The 27891-nt window shown below is 39.8% G+C and overlaps 1 protein-coding gene across 1 annotated transcript in view; it reads left to right on the top strand.

Annotated features, from left to right (window-relative positions):
• The first annotated feature begins 6878 nt into the window (after window positions 1-6878).
• Window positions 6879-27891, top strand: part of MAML1 (mastermind like transcriptional coactivator 1) — a 31446-nt gene continuing 10433 nt past the window's right edge. Inside the window, exons 1-5 of the mRNA XM_009641199.2 lie at window positions 6879-6902; window positions 9547-10959; window positions 13305-13574; window positions 17280-17394; window positions 19514-20103. Coding sequence (XP_009639494.2) covers window positions 6879-6902; window positions 9547-10959; window positions 13305-13574; window positions 17280-17394; window positions 19514-20103 — 2412 coding nt within the window. The remainder of the gene's footprint in view (window positions 6903-9546; window positions 10960-13304; window positions 13575-17279; window positions 17395-19513; window positions 20104-27891) is intronic.

The raw sequence follows: 27891 nt of genomic DNA, 5'->3' as shown, positions 1-27891 counted from the left end.
GCGGGCGGCGTGCTGGTGCCCGGCTGGCACCGGGACCTCTCCCCGGGAGCTGGCACTGGGTGCAGGAAGGAAAACAAGCGCTCTCGGCGGGTGCGATGGCCGGTGGCGGGAGGGCGAGGTTGGTGTTGCTTTGTGGAGGACTCGTGTCTGCTCTAGTACGACTTCGCAGCTGATGGGTGCTGTTTTATTTTCTCTGTCGTCACCTTTGAGGGTTGGAAGAGGACATAAAAACTGCTGCCTGTAGAGGTCGGAATAGGGGGTGGCCTTCTGTGATGGCTACAGTAATTCAGAGTAGTGTTCTGTGAGTTATATTTCTGGCTAACTCACCTAAAACGTCCCCGCAGAAACTTAGGGGAGCATTAATACTGCGGTGGCTTTGGATTTTTTGTTTGCTTGCTTATGTCTTCAGTTTAGGCTGTCGGGGCTTAGTGGAGTCACTTGATAAGGATATGTTTGTTACTGTGGGGGAATCTTTAAGACAAATAACGTGTCTATTAATTCTGGTACATATTGGAAACAATTTCAGTGGAAAGGCAGCTGCTTCTTTGCCACTCTAGTGGGTGTGAACACTGTGGGAATCCTACTCCGCTCATTAAAAATTGGCTTAGCTCAAACTCTTAATGATTCTCTGGCTTCTCTAGCATTTCTCGTTGTCAGGATATATTTATACAGCCCTGTTTGTATATCAAGATAGCTATTGCTTAATGTATTCTGAGCACTTCAAATACACTGCTGTGTGCTAACCTGTCAGTAATGTAGGTTAGTAGGATAACCTTCTAAATGTTGCCTGCCTTAATGCTTGTCTTTCTTAAAACCAGGTATTGCTAAATGGTGACCTGTATGAAAATGATACAGTACTGTTCTGAGTGTCTTTAAAACGGGATACTGGGTTAACCTGAGGCATTTCCAGGTTACCATATAGATGAAATCATATTTTTAAGACGGTATTTGTGTTTGATCAGGTTAGAAGCGAAGGAGGATGTGATCCTCTGCTGTCTTGGACTTCATTTAGTTGCAGTTTTTAAAATGGACTCATGATAGAGCTTACTGTATATTTGGGTATGACCAAACATGATGTGAAATAGCGAAACATCAGGCACATTGATGTCAGCTTTAATGTAATTAGTACTAGACAGCATGTGTGCAGTTTGTAGTATTTACAAGACGAACTGAAAATGTTATTTAGCTGAGCTGTTTTCTATTCTTGCTAATATATATATGAAAACCTAGGACATACTGACTTTTCTGAAGACTAAGGTACTTGTGACAGTTAGAGCACTTCAGATGGTTGTTAAAGAAGAGTCTTTGAGGAAGAGAGGAAACCTTGTGCCTTCCTGACAGTGATTCTGTAAAACTTTCCAGGTAACTGTTGTTTAGTGTTAGTAGACTGATCTTGAATGTAAACTTGTGTCAGAACAAAAATTACTTAAACTCATACTTTATAATCTAAAGACTTGGTGGGATTTCTATTTATTTCCTGCCTGGGCTCTAAGGCTTTTTGCATATGGGGCTCTATCCATTGATAATATGTATTTTTGTTACACACAGAGCTCTTTAGCATGTCAAATCCTGTTGCTTAAACTGCCACCACAAGTCTTCATATTGATCTTCTAAAAGAAAGATGCCTTTGATTCATTGGTGTTGTTTCTTTTAAATGGCTTTGGATGTGGATTTGATCTGATTAGCAGCCATTATAATAAGGACTTTCAACAGCAGTGAGGTTCTGAAATACGATGCACATCTGGGGAAGCCCTTCTTGTACAGGAAGCTGCTGCCAGTGGCCAATTTACACAACAGAAGAGGGTTTTAGTGTATGAATGACTCTTCCTCGTGCTGGCCTGCTGTTTCCTTCCTAGGATACATGACTGTAAGCTTAATTGCAGCTGCTGATTCATTGCTTTGTTACTAGGGTATAAAGTTGATTTGCTTAGTAATTCAAGTTTGGGGGAAAGAAACAAACAAACAAACCCACCACCCCCAAAACCCCTCTGCTGCTACTTCCATTGCTTTGGCATAAAAGGTACCTCTCTAGGTTGGTATTTTACCCCTAGCAATCATGTAGCTGTGCTTTGTATGGGAAGGACGTGGGTTTGGTTTACAATATTCAATAAAGTTTGGATGAACACCAAAATTATCTTGTTTTAAAATATGCTGGACACGTTCCTTTCAAAAGAATGCTGCTGGATCAGTGAGACATGCGTCGTATCAGCTATCACTGCTGTTACGATGCAGAGTTTTCCATGTAAGCTGCATATGAATCTTCTCTTGGAAACTGGTACTTTGTATTGAAAAGTTAATGAAGCATTTATTTTGATCCTTGAAAGAGAAAGGAACTCAGGTAAATGTAAAGGATTTGTGATCTATCATCTGAGGGCTCGTAGTAGAAGGACGTGAGGCTACACTGCCACAAGCATGGACAGTGTGTGCACTCCTAGGTGCTGTACTTCAGAGCATCTTCTGCAAATTCGGAATAGTCATGGGGAACAGGGTAGCACTGCCACTTCCTTGTTAACGTCTCATAGGATTTTTTTCATGTGGCCAAAATCGGATATTTTCTCTTCCATTAGTCTTTTCTCTGTTTTAGATCCTGGAGCTGGATGGATCCTGTTTACAAGCAGAAGTAAGGGGCAGGTTCATCCTTTGTTTTCTTACTAAGCAGCTCTAAGATTTGAACCACAGAAACCAAGAGAATGCAGTATTGATACAGAAATACCTTGTGCACCATGTAGGTCTGTCCTTCATTTGAGGAAAAAGATGAAAACCATATTAGCCTCCTATTTTTTTTAGATTTTGAGGCCGTTATTTAATGGGAAATTCAAATGTTGAAATTTACTTCGTATTTCTGTTGTTTAAGATGACATTATTAGACTATATTCAAAGTAGAAGATGCTTAGTGTTTGGATATTGTATTGCCCCTTGTGTTAATCTTACATTTTTGAGAAACAAGGCAGTTGGGAAGAGAAAGGTCTTGTCCCCTAGCACATTTTTTCCTTTCTTCTAGGCTCTGATTGGAGAAAGTTCATTCTAATACGCTGTTTAAATTCTCTGTACTAGAAAGGTTGGCTTCCTTCTATTTCTCTGATAGATGATGACATAATGTATCGCTGAACAGAGAGTGTTCCCTTGACACAGGAATGACAATGGCAAGATCTGGATTTTTATCTCCACTCCATGTTTTATGATGTGATCTCCTGGGAGGAGACCCACTCCCTGTTTCTTACTGAGTTTTTCCCCACCTGAGAGCGGTTTTGTAGATGGCTTGCTTAATCTAGGACTGCCACAAAGCCACAAACAGTATTTCTGGAATGAGCAGAGAAGGACTAGTTGGTGGCCTGTCTTGGGAATGCTTGTGTTAAAGCTGAAGAGCAGACCAGCATTTATTTGGGAGCGATAGAAGTTTTTACGTTAGTAATAGGTAAGTTCCAATTTAAGCCAAGTAAAAAGTCTAAAAAGAAATTTAAGTATAAGGAGAGCAATGCAATGTTTCTTGGTTGAAAAGACCTAAAGTAATAAATTAAAGGGAATAAATTGCCTGGGTTGTACTGATGAGCATTAATAACATTCCACTAACGAAGGTCAAACTGGTACACTAACAGTTCAGAAGACCTGATTTTTGTGTAAGCTGTGGTATAGGGGTGTTAAATTGTGAAATGATGTTTTACCACAAAAATAGCAAATTATTTCCACGTTATTTTTACATAGCTATAGTGCAATGTAGTCTTGCCACCATTGTTTGGTTTTGCTGACAAGTCTGATAGTTTGTTGCCCAACAACTCAGACAGGTTTTTCTTTGTCTCCTTTTAATTCTGTGTAAGGAATTGTTGTACGTTTGAAACATTTCCCGTACTAGATTAGTTAGATATGCAGTGATGCTTGCTAAATTGTAAGGATCTGGGAGTGACTGATCTGCTGCTGCTGTTCCAAGTTCAAGTGAGGTGGAGGATCCGGCATTGCAGCTGAAGGCACAGCAGTTTTTTTTGATTCAGCAGAACAATTCCTGTAGCAGAAGCTGCCCCTTGTGACTAACGCAGGCCTGGGATATTTATAGACGTGCATATCCATAGCCCTTCTTCACTCCAGCAGGCAGTCACCCAAATACAAAAGTCTTCTGGAATTAAAGTAAAAGTCAAAATTAAAATTAGTCCAGTGGTTTGGTTCTGACAACACAGTGGAATGCAGGAACACATTGAGTAATAAAATGCTTTCCTTGTGGGGGATCTGGAAGCTGTGGGTAGATGCACAGTACATGGGGAGTTCTTACTATGTCGTGTGGTCAAAATATTATGTTTTCTATCAAAAATTCGTACACTGCGATTTCTGATATATGCATTGTTGTTCCAGCTTAAGAGGTTGTCATCTTTGTTGCTCCTGTCCTTGGCCTGAGGTTATCTGTGCTGCAGTACTACTGCTTGCATGGCAGAAAACCAGATATATTCTATTTTGGTTTCCCCTTCTAGGTGAGGATAGTGGTATCTAGCTAGGAGGCACATTGGAACTAGATTTTTAATAATGTTTCTAGAGTGATGCAGCGTTTCTTCTTTGAAAGTGACCAGTGTTGTATTTCTCTTGCTGGTATTTCATAACTTAATTCGGAGACTGACACAGTAAACTTATTCCAAATACGATATAAAAAATTAAAGTTCTGTTGAATCCTGTAAGAAAATTTTAATCTCTATAACAGATGCTTAAAAAAACTGAACATTATGCAGAGCCTAAAAGGTGCGGTATAAGAACCAGATTTTTTTAAGGTTTTGTTCCTGCCATGTTCAGTAGGTATTTTTTCAGAAAAATGAAACTTGCATACAGTTCCTATTTCATATATATCTTTATAGACCTACCGTCTTCAGTTACAGGTCTCAAAGTATAACAGATTACTGGATTTTTACAAAAGTAGTTTAGTCAGCTGTCCTCACTTTAAAACTTCTGCATTGTGAAGGATGTCTTGCTTTCAAATGAACAATGTGAACTAACCTTACGTGCTTGTTAAGTTCTAATGCATTGAAATGTCATTGGTTTCAGATTCTTATCTAAAACTAGTTTCAGGTATTGAGTGTTTCACACTGATGTTTTGATTCCTGGAATAATCTTCTCTTTTTAAAATTAAACAAACAAACTGACAACAAAACCCCAGAAGAACTTTGTGCCACTGTTTTGATCAGTGATTCATGCCCCTTTCCCACCAAGGCAGTTAAGAGAGCACTGCACTGGACTCTGGAGGTTTGAACTCTGACAGTGCTAAGTTTTAAAGCTTTTCCAATTTCTTCTTGCTGGGCTTCAGTCAGAGTTTGTGGACAGCTTTTATGAAGTCTGCCAACTTGCCCCTGAATTAAAAACGCAATACGGCTGAGCATCACTGTGGTAAAACGGGTGGGTTTAAGACAGAGACTGAATATAGCTTATAAAAATTAATTGTGTGCTGTCTGTTTTCTGATAGAAGCGGTGTTGTTTGGCTGGGCATACACCCATCTCCAGCATCATAGTCCTGTGTCCTAGTCAAGTATAGCCTGTGTGTACTGTAAATTATATGATCAGAGGCTGCTTGGTTTGGACACCCCCTTCGTTGTGATGGATGACACCTGGGTTTTATCAGTTTGTGTTCCTCACGTGAGGAATCTATAGTTATGGCCTGATTTGTGTGTGTGCTCCTGCCAAGTTAAGTGTGTTCATTACCATGGTGAAGACTGTCTACTTTGCTCACATGAATAAAATGCAGCTCTGATGATGTGATGTGGAGGAGGTGTAGCCTATGGCTCTTCAGTGGCTCTTTGAGAAACTGTATGTCCTGTCTTGGGCCAAAGGACTGAGGCCTGCTTACGTCCCTTTCTTTGCACTGTTCCTGTATTGGCTTAAGTACTTTGGATAAATCCTTTGGGGTAATACTTTTAGGCAAAGCTAAATAGCAGAGATCTTGGAGGTTCATTTTTTTGGGGGAAGTTGAGGAGTTGAGAAAATGGGAATACATTTCGGCATCTGATCTTGTGACAATGGAAGGGATTGACTTCTCTCCTGTGTTATAAATAAAACTGATTGATTCTGCTAGGAGAACATGGACAGCATATCAGAGGGCCACTGTGCCTTACAGAATGATAGTGGACAATAAAATTAAAGGTAAAGGGATTTTCTTAGTAGCAAGCTATGCTTTACTTTGTCAGTTTTGGTTTGTTGGGTTTGTTTTTTTTTTAATTTTAGCAGAAGAGAACAGGTTTTTCTTGCCTTAAGAACTCTGTTGGAGCAGCTTGAGATGTAGATAGCTTGCAGTCTGACTTGTATCTTGCATGCTCCTTGTTTTCTCCCCCAAAACCAGATTATTTGGGTAGACACAGACAAATAGGGGAAGAACTGAATTTAATATTTCTTTTTCTGTTATGAAATGAAGAGCTGAGATAGTATGTAAGAAATGCATATAAGAAAGGAATTTCACAAGAGGAAGTTGCATTATTTGCAGAGTAGTTATACGAATGTATTTGGTGTGGGAATTTCAGGTTCTGTTACTCAAAATTAAACATGAGTAAAGAGAAGGTATCAGGGTATATTTCCAATGGCAGAGGAGAAAGTAACCTGTAACTTTTGGCTTCCAGAAATTTTTATGGCACTGTCTTTTCTTGAAAGAGGGAAGGAGGTGGAAAGTGGAACACTGTTACTAGGTTAGCTTTAAGCTGTATAGCTGGGTGTATTATAGATAGACAACAGTCACAGTGTAGACTTACGCTGCAATATCAGAGTATACTTTTGGCTCTGTTTAGTGTGAAAAGTGAAGTAGGATGCAAATGCAGTTGGTAAATAGCTTCTAAAGCTCAGAAGGTAAGTGTCCTGGTTACAAACTGAGCTCAATCTTTTCTGATATGGGGAGAAGATAAGCAGATTTTCTTCTTTCCTACATGTCTATTGGCTGTCATGTACAGGTAGGGTATCTTTCGAGTAATCAATCTTATGTTTGGCTGAGGTGAAGCAATGATGGAAGCAGTCACCCCCAAATTTTACTTAATTTGTGAATTTATTAAAGTTATTTTTTCTTTAATCTCCTTTTTTGACAAAGGAATGTAGTTTTAGGTGAAAGGAGGTCTTTGTCTAGAGCAACTAAAGTCAAGATGTCACCAAGAATCAGATATCTGAGCGTTATAACTGTATAACTGTTAAAACTGATATGAAAGCTCCTACGCGTTTTCGTTGATGGAAAGAGCCTGCGATGGTTATTAGGGGTCTGTGTCTTCTTCAAGACTACAGTAACTGTGGCTTATAAGCATGGATGATCTGAATTTAGGCTAGTTAGCTGCATATATTGCGAATGCTGTAGTACAGTGGCAAAGACCTTGGGACAGATTAACTTCTGGAATGTTTGTCCAGCATCCTAGGTGGGTTTTACAGCCTGTGAAGAGCTTTGTGCAATTATAGCTATAATGCTACAAAATCCTAGTTGCCTTGAGTTGTCTATGTGAATTATAATTACAGCAGTGACCCCAATGGGCATATATTCTGTTTTGTGTACGAAACTAAGTTATTACTTGTATGTCAGTTTTCAGGGAGTGTGTTTTCCCTCTAATCATTTAGAACCAAGGAGGATCCATTCCCAAACTTTGAGTGATTGACTCATGTTACGACCTCGGGCAAGTTACTCTTCCGCCTTGAGCTTCGGTTTTCCTAGTTGGAGTATTAAGTAAGCAACGGGAAGCTTGCTGAAACTCATATGTTGCGATTGAGTTGAGGCTTCCTTGCTTTCTGTTGTTTTGCCTTTTTACAAAAAAGTAAATTTCCATTATTCCTTCAAGTCGGTATTTGAAAAATTCACTCTAGATCTGCCGCTCCAAGCTGTAGACCTAATGTTCAGATTAAGAGAATTTGTGTTCCAGCCTCCTTTCCAAATGCGTACCTTGCCTTGTCTGACTAGGCCTTCTGCTGATCTCACTGCTCTGCTGCTATTTCCACGAACAACCTAGAAGCTAATAGTCTCCTGGGAAGCTACAGTCTATCCCTCAGATACAAATAAGATTTTGCTGCTACCTATGCAAGCATTAAACAGATAGTGTTTTTTCTGAAGATCAGCTCACTGTACAGTATTTAAAAAAAAAAAAATGACAACAAGTACCTGTGAACCAGTCTTCCTGTCCTTAAATCAAAGAATGCTGTTGCCCGGGCAAGTGCTGTAAAATTCTTCTGATAATTTATGCTGGCCCTACATACAACTTCTTGCCTGAGTGGTGAGATCTTGAGGTTCCCCCTGTTTGTTCTTGGACAAGAGAGTTTTCCTCAAGGGTTAGTGGACTGCATTGTGGAGACTGCAAGTAATATTAAAATAAGCATACTTATCTTGAGGTTGGTTTAATGAACTGCTTTTGTGCCATCTGAGAGAACTGTTGTTCAGTGAACCACGCTTCAGACATGGTGGCTTTCTGTGGGGTTTCTCCTCGTGTGTCCTGCTGAGTGTACAAAAGTGTCTCATACAGGTCAGGGCAGCTGATGGGAGCTTGCCCTCTGTAACTGCCCTGCTCTTATTCGAGCAGCATCTCTGCTCTACAGGTTTGTCTGTGTTGCTGTAGCATTCCAGCACAAGCAAAGCACAACTTTTTTTACAGAATGCCCCTGAGGGAAGGAAAAGTTTATAGTCATCTTTGATCAGTGCATGAATCCTGTTTTCAGATATTTTTGAGGTCAGTTGAAAAAGAACTTTATATTTGAAAGAATGCTGCCAGGAAAGATAAGCTGGACAACGGCTCTTAAGCTCTGGTTGTAAAACTGTTGCTGTATCCTCTGGTTGCTTCTAGGTGGCACTACAAGAAAAAGAATGTGTGTGTTCACTAGCTAGGAGAAGCCAACTGTTGTGCTGGTTGGGGCTCTGGTGGTCATCGTGCAGGGAGGAGCAGGTGGCAAATACTTCAGGAGAAAAGAGGGAAGGAATAAACTTACTCTGCTGTGGTAGAATTGACTGAACTCTGAATTGCATTTTACAGAAGTGTGAAACACTGGTCGCTTAGTGACAGACTGGTTTTGCTTTAGTGCAAGAAATGATTGTGCACAAAATTTATATACGTAATTCTTCGCCAGAAACTATAATCACAAGCAAAATGGTTCTCTTTAAATATTTAAATGTGAGACTGCTTCATAAAGCAGTCTTAGAGAACAATTATACAGTGTGTACGTGGGCCAAATGAAATACAGGGGTTTATTCTCATTTAAAATTTGAATCTTAACACGCTTCAGTTTTTATTTTTTTTTCATTTTGAATAGGAAAATCATAATTATTGCAGTTCATGGCCATTTCTCAACTTTTTGTTGTTGCAAAGTACAGCTTTTGGTTTTGTTTGAAGGAGGGTTCTGTGGTTGATGTAGTACATATTTTTGAAAGTGTACCCTAAGAGATTACAGTGAGGGAAGTAATCTCATGTGATGACTGGTAAAACAAATCTTATCAAAGCAAAGATGTAACACTTTTTTAACCTTTTTTTTTTTCCTAAAATGTTATATTCAGAGCTAGACAATGTTCTAGCAAGAAACAAAAATCCTAATCCATGAAACATAAAACTAAATAACTAAAACCTTCCTTTTCTTCAGCAGCTCCATGAGACTGTGAAAAGAAAGCTTGATAGTGCTGCTTCCCCTCAGAATGGAGACCAGCAGAATGGCTATGGTGATGTATTTTCTGTGTCCAAGAAACTCCGTCGTGATGATGGTCTGGGTGGAGTGAGTGGTTCTTCCAATGGAATGCCCCCTGTGTCTCCACTCCATCATCTTGACAAGAAATCTGGCAGCGGAGATACCTTGCAACTCAATGGAAAACATCCGATGGGGCTAGATGGCATCAGCAAGAAGTGTCTTCCAGATTCCAGCCTGCAAATGAATGGAGGTGGTGATGCTGATGACTCATTTCCTCTGAGTTTGAACAAAGAACTGAAGCAGGAGCCTGTGGATGATCTTCCATGTATGATTGCTGGAACAGGGGGTTCTATATCTCAGAATAACTTGATGCCTGATCTTAATCTTAATGAGCAAGAATGGAAGGAACTTATTGAGGAGCTTAATAGATCAGTGCCCGATGAAGACATGAAGGATCTCTTTAATGAAGACTTTGAAGAGAAAAAAGATGCAGATTCTTCAAATTCAGCTGCACAGACTCCATTGCCACAAGATATTAACATAAAGACTGAGTTTTCCCCAGCACCCTTTGAACAGGAACAGATGGGATCTCCCCAGGTGAGATCCACTTCATCAGGTCCAGCATTTATTGGTGCTGCTTCTGTACCTGTAAGTGCTGCTTCTCCAGCGGTTGGTAGTTCTCAGGCGATTTTTCAGTCTTCCAGTCAGTCAATGACTGAAAATCCTAATCAGCCTGTCATGCAGGCATCAAACCACTCTCAGAATGTCCAGAGGCCTCTCCCCAATGTCTTGTTACCTGGGAAGGGCGCAGGAAGTGCCAAAGAGATGTCTTCTGCTCATCAACTTCAGCAGATTGCTGCCAAGCAGAAGAGAGACCAGATGTTGCAGAACCAGCAGCAAGCTTCCCAAGTCCACCAGACAAATCAGCTGTCTACGTGGCAACAGTCTGGGCCTTCTCATAGTCCACTGGCTGTCCCATATACCATGGAAAATCCCACCAGCCCATCAGTTTACCAGTCAGACTTCAACAATCAGAAACTCATGATGCCTAATATGGGAAATAAAAGCTCACCAAGAGCTGGAGGCAGTTACCATGTGAACATTTTAGGTCATCAGCAAAACAGCTTGAACCAGAACCCTGTGAATAGTCAAGGCGCTATGCTGGACTATGGGAACACCAAACCTCTTTCACATTACAAAGCAGAATGTGAACAGGGGGTTACCATACCTGCTCAGAACAAGACTCCCATGTTGGCATACATACAACAGCGCCAGCAGCCACCGCTGTCTCACGTGAGCGATGACCAAAATGGGATGATCCTGTTGAAACCCAAGTCTGGAAACATTGCCTACCGACTACCGCACAGTCAGGTGAATGTTCTGATTTTTTGTTACCTTTGTTTAGTAGCAGATTTAAGGTTTTGCAAGAGGGTGTTGGATAGGTAAGGCTAGAGTACAGATTACTTGGTACTGCTTCAAAACAGTTGCTGCATGATCTTAAATAAGAAAATTATAATATGCAATAAACTGAGACAAGAATCAAGAACTCTGTTTTGCACTGGGAACAGTTTTTAACACTTGGTTCTAGGTCACATGGTAATGTGTGATTTCCAGCTTAATATACTTTGTGGGCAAGAAATTGTCACGCTTCATAGAAACTTCTACTTACAAAGATAAATAGATGCTTTGTAAACTTTTGCCTAAAATAACTCATGTAAAACTGTAGTGTTAAACAGTGTTCTCAAAGAAGCTTTGGTTTCTTTACCTTCTTTTTAGTCCCTACTTGTGTCAGAGTTGGCTTACTATAAAAAGACATGCCTTTGGTTGCTGCTTTTTTGAAGAGAGATGGAAGTGAGGGCTGCATTCCTGATTTCTTTGGGGTGTTCCTTGGGGCTTTTCAAATCTAAGAATTTGTTATTGGTTAAGTCTCTGGGGTTTGGGGAAGTATGGGATAGGAGAGAAATATACCTTTAAGAATGACTTGTAGATAATACTGGTTTGCTTGAAGCAATACACTTCAGGTTTTCCTGTAAAGTAAAATTCCACGTGTTGCTTCTTTGCCTTATATATGAGTGATACTACAGGTATGCTGCAGGTGAAAACTTATGTAGTGGATGGAGGTATGGACTCGTTGGGCTTCTGTAACATGTGCCTGCAGTGCACATACTAGGTTTGTTGAGAAAAGAGGTCTTTGTTATAAGGATTAAAGCTCCTCTAGCAAAAGCTGTTGGAGATCCAACTCTAGTGGTATGTTCCCAAAACAAAACAAAAAACTCAATAGATAAAAATCTGATTGGTCTGTGATAAAGACCACACTGATACACAAAAAAAAAAATAAAATCTGAGTTCAATGTGTGCTTCATAAGGCAAAAAAAAAAAATTAATCTCTTTAAAAGCTAGCAGAAGTAACAATCTAGTGACATTTTGGTGGAAGAAGGGGAAATTGTGTATGTCGCATCTCCCCCCCCCACTGAAAAACATGACGGTGCCCTTGCAGCTACGCTGGCACAGTTGCACTGAATTAACAGAAATACTGATAAACTCTTGTGGAGAGTTTCTCGAAAGCTTGCATATAGAACAACTTAGCACAGTATTGCCTATATTTGGCTCATTATTTCTTATGAAACTCCAGAGAGTGAGAACCAACAGCTGAACCCATTAACTGAATTCTGAACTTGAAAGTAGTGTGTGTTTGTGTAATTAGAGCGGAGGCTGAACTGTGCTTAAAAATGATGAAAATTGTCAAATTTCAAGTGGATTTGCTGGTACAAAGAGGACAGTATCAGATCTTGAATGATAATATTCTGTGTTATTTTTGCTTATCCCAAGTTCCAATCTCCAAAAAAAGCAGCCTTATGAAAAGCTAGTAGTAACAGGCTTATCTGTAGTAGTGTTTTTCCTTGTGGAACATGGTGATGGCTGGATTGCTGGAAAAATACATTAAGACTCATTTTGATCAGTGATAGCCTTCTTCCCCTTTACCTGCAAATAGTAAGTATTCTGGTAGTAAAAAAAGAAACTTTAGGAGGGGAGGCATAAACACTTGCTGAATTAAATATTGATAGAAGAGGCAGGATTTAAATAAATGTTCTGTATAATGAAAATTCAAAATGTAGCTTGAAAAGCTGCTACCAGAGTTAACTGAAGTTGATGTGTTTTAATTGCTGTTTGTAACTGGTGCCCATTCCTCTGGCTGAGCAGAAGCACACGGGGCTATACTCACCTGTTTGAGCTGGTACTTTGAGACTGAAGTTAAAGCCTCTGTTCCTGAAAGCTGTGGAGCTTCTGACCTTAACTCCGAACTGCCACTTCCGTGTCTGGCACTTTATAAATGGGGTTTTGGCTGTCTTTAATTAGCTGAACTGGAAACTGTATCACACTTTGCCATTTCTGTTAGAAGGTTCACAAGTGAAGAAGCTATCGCATAAAGATGGCAAAATACAAGGAACCGACCTAATTTTTATTAAGTAGTGTAAATGTCCAAATAAGCAATAATTGACAATTTCTTGTTTTTTGAGATGTGTTGCGATTCCCTTCCCCGTGTAGACATTGTTTATAAAGTCTCTTCCTTATCCTGTAAAATGATTAAAATTAACTCAAATTGTGGTCGTCACCATGAAGTTGCCTTTCCTCATCTGTGTAACTACATACAGTTTCTAAGTTCTGATGAGCTAACCTCTTTCTGTAACTCATGGCACTTCTTCTGTATTCTACAGGATCAAAACCCTTCTCCTAACGTTCCTCGTGTTCCCGTTTCTGTCCCGGGCCCTGGCATGGGTGCCCAGGCCCCCAACGTTTCCATGGCAGGTAACCACAGCAACTCACCTTATCTCAGCAATCAGCAGCAAGCAGCAGTGATGAAGCAACACCAAATTCTGATGGACCAGCAGAAGCAGAGAGAGCAGCAACAAAAGCACTTGCTCTTGGAGCAACAGAAGCAGCAGTTCCTAATGGAGCAGAGACAGCAACATCTTTTGGCTGAGCAGGTGAGAGGGGCCACCAGTCTTTCTTTTTTTGCGCTGCTTTGCTTTGGATTGAAACAGCATTTGAGATCTTGTTGAATAGTTATCACATTACAAAATAAGGAATGTAAACTGCAAGGCGCTTTGGTATCATAAGTATAATTGCTGTTGTATGTTTCTAGAAAAGTAACCCAAACACATTGATAGCACTTGATTGGCAAGGCTTATTTTTTCTGTTGTTACAAGGCACTGTGATGAATGAGGAGCATAAAATGGGTAGCATTGAGTAGTGTGAAAACGAACTATGTGGAGAGAAGATATCATATCAGCGGTGGTGTAATTCTTTGTGAAAGAAGAAAGGCAAATTAAATCAGAGCAAAAATAAAATACAAAGTTGTGATACTGTTGATGTATTCTGTAGAGCTTTAAAAATGGAAGCGATGAGCAGGGGACTCTGTAAGCTCATTGTGCCTATGCCTTTCTTCCCTGTGAGATCCACAGCAGATGATATTTAAAAATTTAAAACATCTTTCACTTGTTTATTTGGAGAAAACAATTAGATGTCTGCATCCAACTTGCATCTCATCCTGCCAAAAAAAATTTAACTCCGTCAGACAGCAGAAAGCTGCTTTAGCCTCTCTCAGGGAGCAGGCTCATTGTGTGAACCTTTGCAAGCTTTAAAACTTTTGCAAGTCTTTCAGCTGGGAATAAGCTTTTATGCATTTTTAAAAGTCCATGCAGGCATGTTCCAGGCACTGGCACTGCATGTACAGAGAAACTATTAGTATCTGGTATGGAGGAAGGGGAAGATGAATTTCAAAGAAAGTTTGTGAAACCCAGGGAGAACCTGGTATTCAGATCTGGAAAAAAATGTAGTGATCTGTACAGCTGAAGAGTTTTGTCTTTGAGGATAACAGGGGGGAGGGGGAGGGAGGAGCGTTGTCTTTGAGGATAATGGGAGGAAAAAAAAAAAGAACCAGTGGCTTAATGAAATAAAAAAAGTGAACTGCATTTATCCCTGAGAATTTAAAAAAAAAAAAAAAATTAAAAATTAAATGCTCTGGAGTCCTTCAACTAATAACAGTTGGGAATGTGTAATTTTCTTAATTTTCAGCACTGTTAAAAGGTCATAGATCTCAATGTTCTCAACTTTAAAGTTGGGAGTTATCCTGGTAGATAGGATTTTCACTGTAGTAATAGTTTGGAAAATTGGCATGGTGAGGGAAGGTCAGGTAATCGTTCTGTGTGTGTGTGAACACCTTAACTTGTATTGCAGCAACTGTCCATCAGAAGCTTTAAGAGAGGAGAAAATGATACAGTCTCCTCTGAATGGAAAACACGTGCAATCTTGGTTGGGGAGCGCATATTCAGGGGAAGAGAGTAGTAGAATCTGCAGTATTGTGGAGCTATGGCTGTGCCAAGTCCTAGGTAATGGCATTTTTGATTGCTTAGAGACTTGTGTTAAAATTGAGGACTAGATTAAGGTGACAGAAAAGCCTCTTCAGTTCTTGACCTGATGTGGGTAAAAACAAGAGAATGTGCTTGGCAATGTTTTAAAGACAATTGTATGAACATTGGTAAAGAAATTTGGGTAAAAATACGATTTATGCTAAGGGAATAGTGTGGTGGAAATATTGCTTATGTTGATAAATACACTATCAAAGACTGAAGAGAAAGAATGGCCAAATCTTCAGTAAAATAATGTTTTCCTGTATGATTTCTGTGATCTATAAACTTACATAAATAAATCCAGTACTTTTTAGTAAATTATCCAGGTTTTGACACTTTGTTATTTAATACCAAATGGCAAAAATTACTCGTTACTCTCCCAAAATGTTAACAAACAGGTACTCTTTGAAAGAAGGTGGGGAGAAAGGAAATATGGGGTGCTGGCACCCTGCTTGTACTTTTGCACCACTGGTGCATGGTGATTATGTAGAGCTCTTAGAGCTGTGGCTCAGTAGGTTTCCTTAGCTACGTAATGGACCTAACACACATCAGACCTCTCTGAACAGTGGGGTGGTATATTAACAGGGTGATAAATAGCGTATCTCAAACAATGTACATCTTGCATCTCTGTATAGTGATAACCTGGACTCTGATCCCCAGTAAGGAGTAGCTTTGCCTTGGAACTGAACAGGCTTGGGTATTGCATTTGCTGCACTTCTTGGCCTTGTGCTGCCCAGTCAAGCTAGATCTTGTTAGCATTCTAATTTGGTATTTATTTCTTTGGATACACATGATAATGGATGTAGCTTTACAGAAGGATTTCTGTAGCTTTACAGAAGGATTTCTGAATCAGTTGATCTCTATTTTGCAGGAGAATTACAGTTTCAAGTAGCTTCAGTGCCATTCCCTACCACTCTAAAGCTTTGGGGTTTTTTGCATTTGGTATTCTGCATTTTTTTTTTTTCCTACCCCCTGCCCCGCCAGGTTCTGCAGCTCTTGGTTTCTCTCAGAACTGTGGCATCTCTCCTTGGCTTCTGTGGTCAGCCTCTTTCAGGTTTGACTGGTCCTGCAAGTAGCAGGTCCTTTCTGTCAAGCAGCCTGCCCTCTTCATTCCTCTTCGTGTCTCAACAGCTTCTTAGCTGTAGGCATTTCAAAAGGACGGTAGTAATATGTATGCCTATTTGTTACGCTGCACTAGTCCCTTCCTTAAAGGCTTACTGCTTGTCTCTACCTCAGTATTCTTGGAAGGGAATTTCTGTCCCCTTCTGTGCCCTTTAGGTAAGTAGGTAGGTGTGCATTGTATCACTACTTAGTTACCTCACAATTTCAGTCCGGTTGAAGATACATGTGGAAGAAGAGTCAGAAATGCTATGCCTTTACGTTTCGTACTGTAAAAGCAGCCCGTTGGCTGTTTACGCTGTCAGGATCTCTGAGTGTGCTGTTAATGCATTGTACATATGTTCTCAACAGTCCCCTCAAGGCTTTAAATTTGATTTTCCCCAAAAGTTTCCTAATAGGAAATTTGGTTATCTTATTTTCCAAATGTTTTTATCCTAAAGTAGGTATGGGTTGAAAGTGCTTTTAAAGAGGCAAGGTTATTTTGAATCATTAGTAGGGTTTGTTTCAATTGATTGGTGCTCTGTTAAGAAAATGTTTTTGAACAGTGGTAAAAAAACTTGTATAGTTTCTGTTATAAACTTAGTTCTGCAGTTTTCCATAATCTTCTAGGAAAACCTGTGGTATGTAAGGGTTTGTGTATAGTTTTTTTTTAATTTTTGAAAACAAGGGCTAGAAAATATTCGCATGTTCAATTCTTTCTTTTCTGTGTAACGTTGGTATTTATGACTTTAATTTCTGAAGAGAGGTCTAAAATAAATTGATCTGGGGGTAAGGAGCAAAAAAGTGTGTATGGATTTTTTTTATACACGCTCACTTTAGCTCTTTTTGTGTCTGTTAGTGTCTTTAGAGTATTGCTAAAAATGCCTGTTGATTATGTTACTGACTAAAAGACTTAACAGCTCAGATTTTTAGTGTTTTAAAGGCTTCACTCTGTGACATGTGCTGTTGTCTCTTAAGTTCTTACTCTTGTCACTTGTCAGATTAAATTGACTGTGTTTGAACCTTGAGAACAAAGGTCTGAAGTGACTTTAAAACTGCAGAAGCCCCTGTAATTACCAGCTCCGCATAAAAGCATGCAGATAGCTTGTATTTATCCAAAATACTCACCCTTGGAAAAAGCTTGACTTGTTTTCTAATTGTCTTGCATTGGACCTTTTCTAGGAGAAACAGCGGCAGCAGCAAGAGCAACAGCTACAGCGGCATTTGACTCGACCACCTCCGCAATACCAGGATCAATCGCAGAATCTGTACCAGCAACAGGTTGGACAGTTCACAGGTAAGCAAACATGGCAATTGAAATAATGGCAGAAGAAATACCAGGGAAAAAAAAAAGGAAGTGTGTTTAAATTTCCTGGATTGGATAGCTTTTAATTAGTTCATCACAACATCTTTCCACATCACTGTGCTTTTAAAAACTTTAGGCCTGTATTCTGATTCAGTTGCAAATTAACAGCTTCCCCTGTCCCAGATATCTCAGACAACTTAAGCTTCTGATTCTTAGTATTCCTTTGGAAATGGGTAAAATTCTTAAGTACCTTATGGTTCTCAAGTACTTTTTTACTACCGCTTCCCTTTACAGATTGTAAATTCTCCTTAACTTTCACATACTAGGATTCAGGTTTTTGTCTGAAGCCTAACATCACTACTGCTTAGATCTATTGCAGGTCTTTGTTAAAGAAAAATAAGTGATGTATTATTTCTCTCATCTACTAGGACGAGTTTAAAATTCTCTAGTATTCTTATCTCTGCTACCTTCAGAAAGGAATGCAATTTGAATTCTCTTCATTACATTTTAGTGTCCTACGTGGTTTTTTCTGTAGGAGAAGCAGCGTGGTATGTCTTCAGTGCGTTAATGCTGATAAATAGAAGACGTTGTTACCTTTAACCTGGAATAGCTTCACAAATGTGGCATAACTAGAGAACAGTAAAAATTCATCTCCTTACCTGAAAAATCCTTACTTAGCAGGGCATCAAGAAGCCACTTCTCTTTTTTTCATAAACCTAGAGTACAAAAAAGTGCTTATTCCCTTTGTTTTATTTCCTTACTCAATGTTCCCTCAGAAATAAATACTGAAGGGAAGAGATGCAAATAGAAATGCAATACTCTCATTCTGACAGTCTTTGTGACTATGCAGTGTCTAGTAGAGCTATGACTGGGTTTTGTTACTCGACTGAAAAAACTTCATATTGATACAAAAGGATTGTGTGTTAACACGGTGATCAGCAGCATCCTTCAAATATTGCACTGAAACATTTTTTTTTCTCCTGCCAGTTTTATACAGAAATACAGTAGTGCACCTGTTGGAGTATGTTTTGCTCTAATGAACAGTATTATTAAAACTATTAGTTTCGATTGTAACTTTTTTGCTTCTTAAATCCTGGTATGTGTACTACCTCTTCACTGTAGTGTTCCAGTAAGACTCTTCCCACACCCATCCACCCCCTCGCCCCCCGTAAAATTGGTGGGTTTATGGTGTGGTTTGTTGATAATTAATTCAATATAATTTGAAGCTATTTGAATCAAATTGAATTAATAGTAATGGAGAGTCAATATTCCTCAGCTGTCTTAACATATGAAAGAAATCTGTAGCTTTTTGGTTTGAAAGTAGAGAAAGTACTAGTGTAGGTAGGTTTCCCTTGGTCGACTGTAAGAAACGGAGGGGGAATTATATGTATTACACTTCACAGTGCTTTTCTAATCTTTTTTTGCTTTAAGCAGGGGGCTGTTTCTTCTACAGGAAGAAACTTTTTTCACCAGAATTTACAAGAACAAGGGACTTTTTTTGGTTTGCTGAGAAGACTTATTTTTGCAAATCTTGCTGGTTATTAGCATTGCATATTAACATAGCAAATATTTCATTGTGGAAGTCCAAAAGATACTTGACCAAAAACTTCTGAAAGTTACGTAAAATAGAAGAAATTTCTGGAATTGGGAAAACACAGGACTGGAAACCCTACGGTTGTATGATAAGAGATATACAATGTATGCACGGAGTAACTGACAATGTGTGTGTGCAGTAAGTGGTATTTTTTAACAGCCTAGCAAATTGTGCATGCACTTCAAAGTATGTGTGTATACCTTTGTTCACAAAGAAATATCAGAGTCCTGCCTTTAAAGTTTAATTTTTTTTTTTTAAGTTGATGATGCTGAGTTCTTAGAAGTGGTATTCAAACTTTTTTAAGACATTGGCATACCTGCGTTTGAGATCAAGGTGGAGGTGCTAACTGGAGCAACAGTTGACACTCTTTAATTAAAGTACTGCTGTGTGTTGGTTGCATAGATTGGTTTATACAAATGCAGCTGCACCTCCATTCTGGATTATACTGTCTACAAGCCTAGTTTGGCTTTGGTTGAACCGAGCATTTAATGTACAAAGTATTTCTGTGTGTTTCAGGGTCATCTTCAGCCATGCCCGGGGTGAGTAATTTAGGACAGTCCAGCTCCAGTAGTCCACGGATGTTTCCTCAGACCCAGAACATGATTCAGATGGCACCTGGACACAGTTCTGTTCCTCCACTGCAGTCGGGCTCCAGTCAGCAGGATCGGGGGGTGACTCAGTATACCAATATGCAAAACATTCAGCGAGGGGGATTATACAACTTGGCGTCTAGTATGACACAAATGGTTCCCCAGCATGCAACACAAAGTGCCAATGGACAGCCACCGATGCAGAGACAAGGCAGCTTGGGCCAGGGCGCTGCTGTTCCTGCTGGGTATGGGCAGAATACCTTGGCAAACTCAAGTATTTCTCAGCAGCACAATAAAGGTGCACTGAATGCAACCTTATCGAAGCCACAGATGGCAAGAGTACCAGCTGCTATGGGGGCTCAAAATCCATCTTGGCAACACCAAGGTATCCCTAATATTAACAACCAGACACAAGCAAACAGTGGCTTAGGACCATTTACTGCCAGCTCCTCTTTCCACATGCAGCAAACTCATCTAAAAATGGCCAATCAACAGTTTGCCCAAGGAATGCCTCAGGTAAGCCTAAGCACCAGCAGACCAATGACCTCTATGAATGCTGCAGTCTCTGGGCAGATGTTGTCATCATCTTTAGGTGCGCAGCAGCGGACAAACCTACCTACACAACAGCAGGTACCCTCACAGCAAGTCTTGCCTGGCATGAACCAGACTGTTCCGGATCTGAATGCTTTCAACCAGAATCCAAATCAGCAAATGCCCAACAGAGGTAATCTGCACTGTAGTCAAGGGTACCCTGTGAGGACAACCAGTCAAGAGCTGCCTTTTGCCTACAGCAGCCAGTCGGGCAATAATGGACTTCAGAACTTAACTGGTGACACAGATCTGATAGACTCTTTGCTGAAAAACAGGACTTCAGAGGAGTGGATGAATGATTTGGATGAGTTGTTAGGAACTCATTAAAATGGGGCGGGGGGTGGGGTTTCTACTTTTTTAATTATTTCATGAAATATAAACAACACTTGGACCAAAAAACCTGTGGCATTGAGGAGACTTGCAGGCAGTAGAGGTAAACGGTTGGGAAAGGGACTGGAGCTGCTTCTCAATGAGTGTTGATCCACGGTAATGGTGCACCAAGCAGGTCTGCAGGAACAGTGCGCTTTGTCTTGGTGTCTCTAAGGAGTCGCGCACTTGAACAGGTCAAAAAAAAAATAATTGTGCGCATCCTAGCCAGCCTTTCAGAAACTTCACTTGCAGTGTTCTAAAATTAATTTTTTAAATTATTTAAAAATAAAACAAAATTCCACAGAAATAGTGCAGAAAGAAAGCAAATAGTTGCACAGATTGTGTTTAGGGCTTAGTCTTCTGCAGCTATTAATTGCAATCATTATTTGTTCATAGCTTGACAGGCTATTATTGTACTGTCCATCAAACTTCTGACTCTTTAATTGAGAAGAGGCTGTATGCACCTGAATACGCTTGCAGAACGTTTTGAATTGTTTCTTTTCCCCATCGCTGAAGCATGTGCCTGTACTCTCAATAAGCAAGTGATATTTCACCGTAAATATTTCTAGATGCTGGTGATAGATGAAAGTATTAAAACTTGGCCAGTTAGTCTAGGTAGTTGTCTTAATAGATTGTAGTCTTTAAAGCTGCAGTTTGCACTCTGTTGTAGAGAGGCACAGCTCTTGGCTTATACCTTGCTGTGTTTAAAGGGGGAATTTCTTATGGGAGAACTTTTAAAGTATAGTAGGTTTAACATGAATTGTAAAGCCATTTACTTTGCACCTATTTCTTCATAACTTATTTCCAAAGGTAGTTGTATTTAAATGAAGGCTTTGCTTCGTGACAGCTCATCTAGTTTTCTTTATTGTAAAAAGTAAAACTAACTTTTGAGATCAGTTCATTCCCCAAAGTTAGCAGTGATCTAGTGAGCACAAGACTTTGTCACTTCAGGATAAAAATGAGTAAAAAAGAAATTGGCTGAGAGGTGAAAAGTCCTTATTAGCAGTAATAGCACAGGCAGCCTGGGAGAACACTTGTATCAGGGTCGCTCCAATATGGAAGTCTCCCCCCTTTAAATACTTTTTTTTTTTTTTTGATACTGGGTTATGAGTTTGATAATCTTTCTATAGACTGGTGGATTTACTTCTGTAATACCCCTTGAAGCAGATGCTGGTTTTTCAGCTCAGCCCAAGGAGACCTCTTATCCATATGTTTGGGTCAGTCCCAGAAAGGACAAAAACCACAAGGGGAACAGTCAGTGTTCCAAAGTCCTTACTTTCTACCAAAAAAAATCCCGTATCCACCAACAAACCACCTTGCCTTAACCTTCATTTTAATATGAAAATAAAGTTGAAAGCTTTTGTTAAATGCACAAATACCTCTTCCCTTTTAAATCCACTTTTTTGGAAAACTTTAAACTTTCTCAGCAAACCCAGCATTGTGATTTAAAAGCAATTTCCTTCAACACCAGCTGGCTTCTTCAGGAGTTTCCTGCACTGCAGAGATGTATACGAGGGTTTTTTTTCCAGAGTGGGTGAAGGGAAGTGAAGGATAATTGATTTCAAAGAAGGAAAATATTTTACTGTATCTGCAGCTCCTTTATGAGACAATTTGCACTTTTAAAAACTGCTTTTTAACACTAATACTTTAACCCTTTCCAAATATGCGTGGAACATGGTTTGTCCAGCACACTTACCTAGTGTGGATGAATTACACCCTGTTGAACAGATTTGATATTGTATAATGTTGAACTGTTGGTGAAAGATGTGCGTTGATCAGTGGATCCCACTGTTGAATAGTAGATAAAACTTCGCTGAAGCAGACTTAATCCCCTCATAGAGCTTGTGAAAAGATAACATAAAGATTGTCTTTGGATGGGAAGACGAAGGTGTTAGTGACTTTGGTTGTTGACACCTCTGATGTTTTCTAGAATAAGTAGTTGAGCTGCCAATAAATGATGCTAACTTTTCTTATACTGGCAATCTAAGCAAAGAGCTAGTGAGTTTGGCTTACTATTAAGTTAAACCAAAAACTGGTCCAAGGTAAGTGTCATTAGAACAATATAGATATAAACTAGCAATGGCAGGGGAAGGAGCATTTGCTGTAATTTTATTTTTAAGGGTTAACTTAGCACCAGTGTGCCTTCCCTTCCTGTTGGGGGTGCTTGGGACCTCATAATTTCAAGTGACATCCTTGTCCTTCAGTGTCACTAGTTTTTTCTCCCCCTTACAAACACTTGAGAGAAATAACAGGGTAGTAGGATTCAGCTTTTCTTTCATCCCTGTTTAGGTTGTGGTGAAATCTGCTATGTTTTCCAGTAGATTTTGCACACGGGCTTTGTTCCGAGTAAGTCAAAATACAATCCATCCAGTGTGAGTTCTTAATTGGAGGAAAGGAACATCTGCTGTTTGCATTACTACCAAAAAGGTGATCCAGCTAAATGTCCAGGAAAATGCAGATGTACTCTTTCCTCCACTGTTTCTGGAAGCTAAGGTAGATATGGCCCTGCTTGACCAGAGGGTTTGTTCAGGAAGGCATCTAAATTGGATGACAGGGCCTTTTTATGGTACTGTTGAAGTAAAATTAAGTGTGATTCTGGGCAAACTGGCTTATAATGCCCATTGGTCTTCATATGTGAACAGGATCCAAACAGCATTTAACCTGGTAGGAAAACCAGCCCTCACTTCTGGCTTTGGTCCCTGTCCGCATAATGGGATCAGACTGTTGGAAATATGGTATCACTGTAATAAAGTTGAAACAGTTCAATGGAAATGAAAATATAGTTTAGATGTACCATAGGTGCATGAGTAGGGCTGGGCTTTGCCTTTGTGCCCTTTAACATGTCGCTGTCTATATATGCACTTGGGCTTCCCATTTGCTCCAGCTTTAGAGCAATAAAATGTATCTCCCCTGAACTGTACCTAGCCGGCCGCCCATGGCTTTATTTATAAACTGCGGTTTTGGTTGGGTAGGAAAGGTGAGAGTGTCACTGTGCAACATCCACTGCCTTCCAAAAACCACAATTCAATTGAAAAGGGTGCTCAAAATTTTGTTATACACATTTCCTTTGTGTAAATAAATGTTTACAATTTTATATTAAAGATTTGAATAAGAGTTAGATCTTCTGACTGTATATTTTTTACTTTTTATAGATTTTAAAACTATAATTCTTTATATATGTGTTTGGGGGGTATTATGATAAGTTTTATGCTTGTAAATGGAGAACAGTTGAATTTGATGCTAACCTTTATGAATTTTTGTCATTGTAATGTATAAAGAGTCCATTAATCCCCTTATTCTTTTACTACAATTACTGGTGCACACCAAAAAGAAATCCTTCACTTCTGTTTTATCATTATAAAATAAATATTTTGCTAGTGTATTAAACATTCACAGTGTGACTTTATACATTCGTGTGAGCTGAGCGGAGTTCAGTAGTGTTGTTTCTAGTGAGCTGGTTCCCTTTATCCCAATACACAACTTTGGTCGGCCTGTTGCTAAGGCTCAAGTGCTTCTGCTGTGTCTTACCAATCCTTAAAGTTTCAGAAAGTCGATATAAACAGGCCAGAACTGGATAAGAGGCCTTAGAAAACTTTCCTTTTAAAACAAGGCTTTATGCTACACCCACTGCTTCTGGACTTTTTTTTTTTTTTTTTTTAAAATGCAGTTGTAGGCCTTAAGCTAGGATATACAACTGCAAAGGTTGTTGTTACTAGTGAAAAAGTTGTTAATAACTGCTGAGACCTCATGTATGCAAAATTGTAGAGTTTCGAAAGTATGCTCAGATTCCCTCAAAATAACAGGCCTTAGAGGTTCAAAATGGTTTCCTTGAGATTTGTAAAAAGACAAAGATTGTGTGTGTTTGACGTAGGCAAATTGCACCAAAAAAAAACCCAAACAAAAAAAAAACCAAAAAAACAACCCAAAAAAACCCGAGAAATGAGGAACATGTACTGCAAGCATGAGTTGTTCCTGAACAAGGAACAAAATATAGGCTGCATGTTGCATAAAGATTTTTGGCTTAAAGCCACTGCATAGAGCTGAAAAGGCTGTGGAAAATAACGGCAAAATAGGTCTTTCAGACCCTGCTGGACTGTTGAGCATCTTAAGATGGACACTTAGATGTATGTTGGTTAGAAGTGAAGTAAGGCAATGATCTGTGGCACCGTCAGTGCCCAAAGGAGCCTAGCTTTAGTAGGGTGTGTTTGAATGTTAGTATGTTCTTGTGGACAAGTTATTACTCGGCAAATTACTCTGAATTGAACATTTCAAAGCAGTTCTCGTAGTGAATCACACCACTTGCAGCAGACCCAAGAATTCAGTTATTTATGTAGTATTTCCTGTTTGTCAAGTATGCTTTTTAACTGATGATATCTAGTCTTAAGGTCATAGATTCATAGAATACCAGGTTGGGAGGGACTTCAAGGATCATCTGGTCCAGCCTTTCTGGGCAAGAGCACAGTCTAGACAAGATGGCCCAGCACCCTGTCCAGCTGCATCTTGAAAGTGTCCAACGTGGCGGAGTCAACCACTTCACTGGGGAGATTATTCCAATGGTTGCCTGTTCTCATTGTGAAAAATTTTCCTCTCATATTCAGTTGGAATCTTCTCTGGGTTAACTTGCATCCATTACTCCTCGTCTTTTCCATGTGACTCCTTGTGAAAAGGGAGTCTCCATCTTTGTAGCCACCCTTTAAATACAGGTAGATGGTGCTGAGATCCCCGCTGAGCCTCCTTTTCTCTAGGCTGAGCAAACCCAGCTCTCTCAGCCTTTCCTTATACGGCTGAGAGGCTTCCCAGTCCTTGAATTATCTTGGTGGCCCTTCTCTGGAACCCCTCCAGCCTGTCCACACCTTTTTTGGATAGTGGGGACCAGAACTGTGTGCAGTGTTCCAGGTGTGGCCTGACAAGCACCAAGTAGAGTGTGATAATGACTTCTTTATCTCTGCTGATGATGCGCTTTTTGATACAACCTCCTATTGGCCGCCTTGGCCCCAGCAGCACACTGCTCACTTGTATTGAGCTTGTTGTCCACTGGGACTCCCAGGTGCTTTTCCACAGAGCTGCTCTCCAGCCAGGTGGATCCCAGTCTGTGCTGCACTCCTGGATTGTGTTTTCCCAGGTGCAAGACTTTACACTTGTCTGTGTTGAGCTTCCTAAGGTTCTTGTCAGCCCACTCTTCCAGCTTATCCAGATCTTCCTGCAGGGTGGCTCTCCCTTCTGGAGCATCTACTTCCTCACTCCAGTTTGGTGTCATCTGCAAACTTCATCAGGCTGCACTTGATCCCATCATCCAGATGATTTAGGAAGATATTGAATAACATTGGGCCTGATATTGATCCCTGGGGGACCCCACTTGTGATAGGTTCCCAGTTAGAAAAAGAGCTCTTGACCACCACCCTTCAGGTGCAGCCTGCCAGCCAATTAATTCCCCACCCACTGCACAGACCACTTGTCTGGGCCATAACACATCAATTTCTTCAGAAGGAGGCTGTGGGGAACTATATCAAAAGCCTTGGATATGTTCCAAATTTCTAAACTAATATCTCAAATTTCTCCAACCAGATACAGCGGTAGCGATAAAGAAGAATTTGCAAAGTGTGATGAGTTTCTTGCTAAGGATGAATTAATTTTGCATGTTACTGTAACTTCAAGCATCCCCCTATGTAACAAGAATTTTAAATCCGCTTCAGGCATTGAAGGATCATTCTCCAAGCATTGAAGTTGGTGTCTTACTCTATAGCTATTGCATTTAAGGTCCCAGCTCAGAGCCTTCAGATTTCCTGACTTAATCTGAGTATATTTTAAGTATGTTTATACTCTACACGTTTTGAGGCATGTTCAGGGGGAGGAGGGGACCTGGTACTTCAGAAGCTTATAAAAAAACAAATGTAATATTAGGTAACAATACCAGGATGAGCTGCTTCCAGCCTGTGGGGAACTGTGAAGTTATTACTTTACTAACTTTTGCTTTATTGTTCCATTAAAAGTGCTGCATTGTATTTAATGTTAAGTAAAACAAAAATTTCCCAAACTGTCCCCCATTGAAGTGATGTGCACATGTATGTTTTTCCAAAGATTTTAAGTAGTCAGCAGCAGCTTGTGACCAATCTCTGCTCAGAAACTGGTTTTTGGTTTTTGTTGCCCCCTGCCCCCCCAGCTCGATGTTAGTGTTTTTCCTGAGGCTAATGTAACTCCAATGGAAGTATTTTCTAATGCCTGAATTGTTTGTCGAAATGGTGTCAGCAGAAGTAGATTCATGGTGACATTTCCTGTCTGGCTTTTGCACTGAACACCCCAGATGAAATCTTGGGTCACCGACAGATTTTGTTAAGGTTAATGTTTTTATTTCTATTTCAGTCTGGGTCTGCTAGCAGCTTGGAGGGTCTAAAGTCATATCATACAAGCGTTTTTCAGAGAAAGGGAGCTGTTTTGCTGTTCTACGAGCGTGGGTTTTTTTAAAAAGTGTACAATTGTATATTTGAATTAATTAAGGCTCCAGCTTGATAAGCTGTCACAATGAGGTTTTGAGGCAATCAAGAACCAAACCACAAGAATGAACTTGCTGTGTCCCATTCAGGGGAAAGTGTAGTTCTGGTCACTTCGTGTTGCATAGATTCTGTACTGAGGTTTTGTGTGTGACTGTACAGAGAGAAATGCAATAGCTCAAGCATGTTCTGTCCCCTCTCTTCATGAAAATTAAGGGGTAACCTTAGTTGATAATGAATGATACTTTCCCCCCCCCCCCCCCTTTTTGTCTTTAAATATTTAAAGTCAGAGTAGTCTTTTATCCATATAAAGTTGCTCCAGAACACGGGATAGCTTTTTGAACGGATACATATTTTCCTTTTGTGGAGTGAGGAGAAAAGCTATTCAGGGCTAAAATACTGCCATTTTTCAAACTTTACATTTCACAGATACAATTCTGATGTCAATGCAACATTTCCAAGGGGTCAGTGTTTCTACATCCTATGCTGCTGTCCATTCTGAATTGAGGACTTGTATTTTGTATGTTAGCCGTATAGCCAGGAAAAGGTTTGTACTGCAGAATTTTAAAAACATCAGGAAACTAAAAAAAGTAACTGAGCACTAGAAAAAAACCATACTCTTATTTGGTACATTTAGTCTTAACTAATAGGATAAAATACCTGAATGCTCTTTTAAAAATTCTGAATCCCATAACAGAGTTAAGTTATTACAGCTGAAGTCTAGAAAACCTTTTCATGTGGTCAACTCCGCTACTTGGAAAAGGGCAGAAGGTCAAGTCATTAATTTGTAAATACTTGTTAATAATTTGTCGTGGTTTAACCCGGCTGGCAACTCAGCACCACGCAGCCACTTGCT

This window comes from Egretta garzetta, unplaced genomic scaffold (assembly GCF_000687185.1).
Source record: "Egretta garzetta isolate BGI_Z169 unplaced genomic scaffold, ASM68718v1 scaffold26, whole genome shotgun sequence".
NCBI lineage: Eukaryota > Metazoa > Chordata > Aves > Pelecaniformes > Ardeidae > Egretta > Egretta garzetta.
The sequence above is the reverse complement of the archived record's forward strand: the minus strand, read 5'-3'. Positions and strand labels throughout refer to the sequence as shown.